Here is a 7,749-nt window from a genome sequence, read left to right on the forward strand (position 1 = left end):
AGACTACCCATTAAATCATTAAACTGCCTACAAAGCCAACCGATAAACCATCCGTCAAACCACCAATAAACCACTCATTAAACCAACTGATAAACCGCCCTTTAAACCACCCATTAGATTGATAAACCACCCGCAAGGTCAACCACGGAACCACTCAGTAAACTACATATCAAAGACCCATAGAATTTATAAACCACCCATTAAAAACAATAAATAATAAACCACCCATTAAATCAATAACCTGCAGAATAAACCGGCCATTGAATCATTAAACCACCCATTGAGTCATTAAAACACCCATCAAATCAACCATTAAACCACCCATTTTCCCACTCTATTAATCGAACCAATAAACCGCTCATTATTAATAAGCTATCCATTAGTATATCGCCCATTAAATACTTAAAACCACCCATCAAATGAGCCAATAAACACCCCATTGATACGATAAACCACCCATTAAACCATTCACTAAACTGAAGCAAAACCCATTAATTCCTCGCGGTCTTCCCGTTTTCTGTTGACAATTCTATTCGAAATTTAGCAAAGTCACCCCTGCAAGATTCGCTAATCCTGTCCATCTCTTTCTGGAAATTAAGTCATAATCTTTCTATCTAATCGCTTTGATAATTATAATCGAGGATTAAAAATCTTTTTTTTAAATCCTGTTTCTTGATTTAAAAAGAAAAGAAAAGAAAAGAAAGATAGAAAGAAAGAAAGAAAGAAAGAAAAAAAACGGAAGACAGAACAGAAAGAAAATGGGAAGAGGGAAAGAATGGTGGAAGAAAGAATGGGAAAATATCCTTCTTTGTTTCGCCATTTTCCTATGTTTTTCCCAATCTTTTTTCCCTCTCCCTCCCACTCTCCCAATCCCTAATCCCTAATCCTAATGACCCAACTGGCCATTCCAATTTACTCCCTATCCAACCCTCATCCTTAATGGACCCTACACGTCCCCATCCCCAACACCCCTCTCTATCTATCCATCCACCTCTTTCTCTATCTATCTATCCATCCCCCTCGTACTCTATCTATCCACCCACCTCTTTCTCTATCTATCTATCCATCCATATCTCTATCTATCCCTCCTCTTTACTCTCCCCCTCTTCCTCACTCTCTCTCTCGAGACTGTCTAACTCTCCCTACCACTCCCCCATCCCCAACACCTCTCCTCCACCTCCCACCTTTCTCTCGCCTGTCCCTCAGTTTCGACCACCAACCCTCCCCCCACATCCCCCCCACCTCCACCCCCACCACTCCTACCCCCTAATTTCGACTTCCACCCCCTTCCCCCCACCTCCACCTCCCCCCCTACCACTCCTATCCCCAATTTCGTACCTCCACCTCCACCCCCCCTTCCCCCACCCCCCCACGCAGATAAGCCTGACCGTTGCGGGTTCTCTTGAAGAATATTAACTCACATCAAAGCCCGCCTCATGTCAGGCTTCATAATTAAGGGTTTGAAGGCTTCTCCTCCCTCCCCCCCTCCCTTCCCCAACCCTCCTTCCCCAACACCCCTTCTTCAAGTGTTCAAGGGAGAAGGAGGGGGGGGAGCGGATGGAGGAGAGGGGTTGGGGGGCGGTTGGGTGCGTGGGGGGGTGGGGGAGAAAGTGTTGGGGAAGGCTGAATGAAAGGGTTGGGGAAGGAAAGCTGTTGGGGAGAAAGGGTTAGGAGAAAAAAGTTAAGGGTAGGGGAAAAGTTGGGGAAGGAAAATTGTTGGAGGAAAAACTGATAGGAAAAAAGACTAATAGTAGGGGGAAATTGTGGAGACAGTTATAGGTTGGGGAGAGTGTTGGGGAGGGCTAAGAATTGGGGAAAATGACCGAGGGAGCTAAGGTGGGGAAGGACCGGAGGAAGTAGAGACTAGGAAAATGGTAGAACAGGAAGGGAAAGGAGGAAGAGGTAGAAAAGTGGGGAAGAGCTGGGGAAAGTATGAGAATGAGAAAAAAAAAGAAGTTAGAGAGCACTGAAGTTGGGGAAAATGGCGGAGACAGGATAGAGGGAACGATGGAGGATATTTCGAAAAAGGAACTAAGGGCTGGGGAATAAAAAAGGAACTAAAGAGTAAGGAATAACTTTTGAAATGAGGAAGTTAGGATGAGAATAAAGCGAAAAGTATTGGGAAAGGGGATGCATGAGGGGAAGACACGGTAGGGGGGGAGGGGGGAGATGAGGTGGGGGGATGAACAACTTGGGGAATAATAGGATAGAATTGAGGATTCGATGCCCGGCTTCCTTATGCTCCCCACGTTCGCTTCCTTAAAGTTATTATTTCTGAAGAGAGAGAGAGAGAGAGAGAGAGAGAGAGAGAGAGAGAGAGAGAGAGAGAGAGAGAGAGAGAGAGAGAGAGAGAGAGAGAGAGAGAGAGAGAGAGAGAAGAGAAAGAAAAGAAAGGAGCGGGGAGAGAGAGAAAAGAGGAGAAAGAGAGAGAAAGAGAGAGAGAAAGAAAAGAAAGAGGGAAGAGACAAGAAAGAAAAAATAGAAAGAGAGAGAGAGAGAAAGAAAGAAAGAAAGAGAGAGAGAGAAATAAAGAAAGAGAAAGAAAGAAAGAGAGAAAGCGAAAAAAAGAAAGAAAGAAAGAAAGAGAGAAAAGAAAGAGAGATGTGACCTCCGTACGATTTATAGATTATCGAACTGGTGGCATTCCGAATCTCTTGTTCCTTTGGCAATGCAGAGAGCTCCCTCTGTCTGGCTCGCTGGTTGGCTGTGGCGGGGAAAGGGGGAGGGAAGGGAAGAGGGAAGGGGAGAGAGGAAGGGGGAGGGGAGGGGAAGGGAGGGAGAGGGGGAGTTGGGAGGGAAGGGGAAGGGGAGGGGAGAGGGGGAGTGGGGAGGGTGGAGGGGAAGGGAAGGTGGAAGGGGAGAAGGGGGGAAGGGGAGGGGGAAGGGAGAGGGAAGGAGGAGGGAAGGGGGAAGGAAGGGGGAAGGGGAGGGAAGGGGAAGGGGAAGAGGAGGGGAAGGGAGGGAGAGGAGGAAGGGGGAGGGGAGTGGGGAGGGGAAGGGGGAGAGGGAGGGGGGTGGGGAGGGGAAAGGGAAGGGGAGAAAGGGAGAGGAGGGAGAGGGAAATGGGAAAGGAGGGAAGGAAGGGGGTGATGAGAGGAGAGGGTTGGGAGGGAAGGGAGGGAGGAAGAAGACGGGGAAGGGGAGAGGAAGAGAGGGAGGGGAAGAGGGAGGGAGGGGAGAGGAAGGAGAGGGGGAATGGGGAGGGGAGAGGAAGGGAGAGGGGGAAGGGAGAGGGGAAGGGGAAGCGGAGAGAGGAAGGAGGAGGGTAAGGGGGAAGGGAGGGGAGAAATGGAGAGGAAAAGGAGGAAGGAAAGGGGGAAGGGAGAAGTGGGGAAGAAAAGGATAAAGGGGAAGGAGGGAGGATAGGGGAAAGGGAAAGGAGGAGGGGAAAAGGAAAGGGGAGAGGAGTAAGGAAAGGGAGAAGGGAGAAGGGGAGAAAGAAGGGGACGAAGAGACGGAGAGGAAGAGGAAGGAAGAGAGGAGAATAAGATAAGAATGACAAGAACAAAAGGAGAAAATAAGGACAAGTGCAGGAGGGGAATAGTAGACGGTGAAAGGCTATTAATAGAACACGAGTTATCACTATTATCATTATTACCATTATCATTGTTAACGTTTTAGTGTTGTTATTATCATCATCATCATCATCAATATTATCATAATTATCATTACGATTATTATCATCATTATTATCATCGTCATACTGTCATCATTATTATCATTCTTATCATTATTATTACTATCATTATCATTACCATCATCAAAATTATTATTATCATCATTATTATTATCATCCCCATCGTCATTATCACCATAATCATCATCACCATCACCATCATCAACATCATCATCATACTATCATCATTCCTATCATTATTATTACTATCATTATCATTACCATCATTATAATTTTCATTATCATCATCATTATTATTATCATCATACTATCATCATCATTATCATTGTTATCATTATCATTATCATCATACGATCATCATCATCATTGCTATTATTATCATTATCACTACCATCATTATCATTTTCATTATCACCATCATCACCATCATCGAGTTATCACCAGTTCCCTCAACAGCCCCGACCCGGTGGACCCCAAAGGGAGAACATGAATGGACGGCGATCAATGCAGCCAAATTCAGCCCACGGGAAGATTCACACGCCCCCAGCAACGGAACAGCGAGGGCGCGAGTTTCCAGGCCGCCTCCACGCCCGCGCCCTCTCGAGTCCGCAGTCACGCCCGCCCTCCGGAACTCACGGGACGCCCTTGGAACTTGAATGAGGGCGCTTTTGTGGTCTTTAAAAGGGCTTGCGAGGAGGGCGGCCTTTGGGGGAAATTCTTTTTCGGAGGATGACAGATGACGGGGGGCGGGGGGGGGGGAGGGGATGTTGATGTGGACATAGGTACATGTACGCACGTACTCATGGACACACACACGAACACTGACTCTCTCTCTCTCTCTCTCTCACACACACACACATGTATAAATATACATATATGCATACATACATACATGTATATATATTATATATATATATAAAATATACATACATACATACATACATATATATATATAAAATATACATACATACATACATACATACATATATATATATATATATATATATATATATATATATATATATATATATATATATACATATATATAACCGCATTGCCGGCTTCAAATTATGCAATTACTAACGATATCATAAAGCATCAGCGAGCAATTTCGCTTGATTGGCCACTGCGGCACTTCCCTGAAACCCTCTGTCGTCTGCACACACACACGTACACGCAAACACACGCACATACGTGTACACGCGCGCCTTCAAAAACCTAGATAGATATAAACACATCTGCTGACGAATATATAAACCGAAACCACAGTCCTTACGCTGTTGTAACCACGCGCACACACGCACACATGAACAGATGTATACACGCATAAACATACCTTCATACGCAGCCCAACATACCTCCCTCCCCCCCCAACAGACGCCCTAACATACATCCCCTCTTCCTCCTTCCCTTCCTTTATCCTTTCCTCTCTCCTACGCTTAACCATTTTCCCTCCTTCCCTCTCTCCACCAACACACCTTAACATTCACCCCCTCCTCCCCTCCCGTCTTCCTTCACTCCCCTTTCTCCACGCCCTCGCCCATCTTCCTTCCCTCCCTCTCTCCCTCCTTCCCTCCTTCCCTCCCTCCCTCCCTCTTTCCTCTCTCCGTCCTCTATCTCCTCCACCCCCTCGCCCATCTTCCTTCCCTCCTTCTCTCCCTCCTTCCCTCCTTCCCTCCCTCCCTCCCTCTTTCCTCTCTCCTTCCTCTATCTCCTCCACGCCCTCGCCCATCTTCCTTTTCCCTCCCTCCCTCCCTCCTCTCCTTCCCTCCACCTGCCTCCCTCTCTTTCCCTCCTTCCCTCCTTCTCCTCCCTCGCCCTCCCTCCCTTCCCTCCTTCCACTCCCTCCCTCCCTCCCTCCCTCCCACTCCCTCCCTCCCTCTCCTCCCTCCTTCCTCTCTCCTTCCCTCCCTCCCTCCCTCTCCCTCCCTCCTTCCCTCCTTCCCTCCCTCCCTCCTCCTTCCCTCCTTCCCTCCCTCCCTCCCTCCCTCCCTCCCTCCCTCCCTCCCTCCCTCCCTCCCTCCCCTCCCTCCCTCCCCCCTTCCCACCTTCCCTCCTTCCCTCCCTCCCTCCTTCCCTCCCTCCCTCCCTCCTTCCCTCCTTCCCTCCCTCCTTCCCTCCCACATGCACAACCCGAGCCCACCAAATGCTGCAACGCATAAATCAGTCCTTGCAAGCCGGCCAACCGCTCCCCAGAGGCCGCGTGCGAGCAACAAGACCATGATTGCAGGCTGGGGATCGAGGAGAGGCTACGGCAAAGACTACGGCTACGGCTGGGGCTACGGCTCTGGGATGGGGCTAGGGCTGGGACTACGGCTGGGGCTACGGCTCTGGGTCTGGGATGGGGCTAGGGCTGGAGAAACGGCTGGGGCTACGGCTCTGGGATGGGGCTCTGGGATGGGGCTAGGGCTGGAGAAACGGCTGGGGCTACGGCTCTGGGATGGGGCTAGGGCTGGAGAAACGGCTGGGGCTACGGCTCTGGGATGGGGCTAGGGCTGGAGAAACGGCTGGGGCTACGGCTCTGGGATGGGGCTAGGGCTGGAGAAGCGGCTGGGGCTACGGCTGGGGCTACGGCTCTGGGATGGGGCGAGGGCTGGAGAAACGGCTGGGGCTACGGCTCTGGGATGGGGCGAGGGCTGGAGAAGCGGCTGGGGCTACGGCTCTGGGATGGGGCTGGGAGCCCTGGGCTTGGCTGGGAGCTACGGCTCTGGGATGGGGGGGCTAGGGCTGGGGAAACGGCTGGGAGGGCTACGGCTCTGGGATGGGGCTAGGGCTGGAGAAGCAGCTGGGAGCTACGGCAGGGGCGACGGCCCTGGGAGGGGGCGAGGGCTGGAGAAGGGGCTGGGGCTACGGCTCTGGGATGGGGCTAGGGCTGGAGAAGCGGCTGGGGCTACGGCTCTGGGATGGGGCTAGGGCTGGGGAAACGGCTGGGGCTACGGCTCTGGGATGGGGCTAGGGCTGGAGAAGCGGCTGGGGCTACAGCTCTGGGATGGGGCTCTGGGATGGGGCTAGGGCTGGAGAAACGGCTGGGGCTACGGCTCTGGGATGGGGCTAGGGCTGGAGAAACGGGTGGGGGTACGGCTCCCGGATGGGGCTAGGGCTGGAGAAACGGCTGGGGCTGCGGCTCTGGGATGGGGCGGGGGCTGGAGAAACGGCTGGGGCTACGGCTCTGGGATGGGGCTAGGGCTGGGGAGGAAACGGCTGCTGGGCTACGGCTCTGGGATAGGGCGAGGGCTGGAGAAACGGCTGGGGCTACGGCTCTGGGATGGGGCTAGGGCTGGAGAAACGGCTGGGGCTACGGCTCTGGGATGGGGCTAGGGCTGGAGAAACGGCTGGGGCTACGGCTCTGGGATGGGGCTAGGGCTGGAGAAACGGCTGGGGCTACGGCTCTGGGATGGGGCTAGGGCTGGAGAAGCGGCTGGGGCTACGGCTGGGGCTACGGCTCTGGGATGGGGCGAGGGCTGGAGAAACGGCTGGGGCTACGGCTCTGGGATGGGGCTAGGGCTGGAGAAACGGCTGGGGCTACGGCTCTGGGATGGGGCTAAGGCTGGAGAAGCGGTTGGGGCTACGGCTCTGGGATGGGGCTAGGGCTGGAGATACGGCTGGGGCTACGGCTCTGGGATGGGGCTAGGGCTGGAGAAACGGCTGGGGCTACGGCTACGATTATGTCTCGGAATATGGCTACGACTAAGACAAAATTTACAGCTTGGGCTAGGGCTACACTCTAACACAAAACTGTACGATCATGACTAGGCCTATAACTCCTAAGGCAACATTTATAACCACTGCTACAGCTAATAAATCTGCTACTATTACTATTGCTACTACTACTACTTATTACTACTGCTATTACTACTACTATTACTACTACTTCTGCTATTCTTACTACCACTACTCCTCCTCCTCCTCCTCCTCCTCCTCCTACTACTACTACTACTACTACTACTACTATCACCACTGCTACTACTATTACTACTACCACCACTACTACTACTATTACTACTGCTACAACTACTACTACTATTAGTACTACCACCACCATTACTACTACTACTACCACCACCACTACTACTACTATTGATACCACCACCACAACCACCACTACTACTACT

General features: G+C 51.5%; 1 protein-coding gene across 1 annotated transcript; it reads left to right on the forward strand.

The window, feature by feature from the left end:
- Positions 1–6,163: 6,163 nt before the first annotated feature.
- On the forward strand, positions 6,164–6,550 carry LOC138860989 (uncharacterized). Its single transcript, XM_070119621.1, has one exon. The coding sequence runs from the start codon at positions 6,164–6,166 to the stop codon at positions 6,548–6,550; it is 387 nt and encodes a 128-aa protein (XP_069975722.1).
- The last annotated feature ends 1,199 nt before the right edge of the window (positions 6,551–7,749 follow it).

The sequence above is a fragment of the Penaeus vannamei genome, unplaced genomic scaffold, assembly GCF_042767895.1.
Source record: "Penaeus vannamei isolate JL-2024 unplaced genomic scaffold, ASM4276789v1 unanchor420, whole genome shotgun sequence".
Classification (NCBI taxonomy): domain Eukaryota; kingdom Metazoa; phylum Arthropoda; class Malacostraca; order Decapoda; family Penaeidae; genus Penaeus; species Penaeus vannamei.

Excerpts from the sequence above, each read along its gene's own strand:
- LOC138860989 (XM_070119621.1), top strand. The coding sequence starts at position 6,164 with ATGGGGCTAGGGCTGGAGAAGCGGCTGGGGCTACGGCTGGGGCTACGG.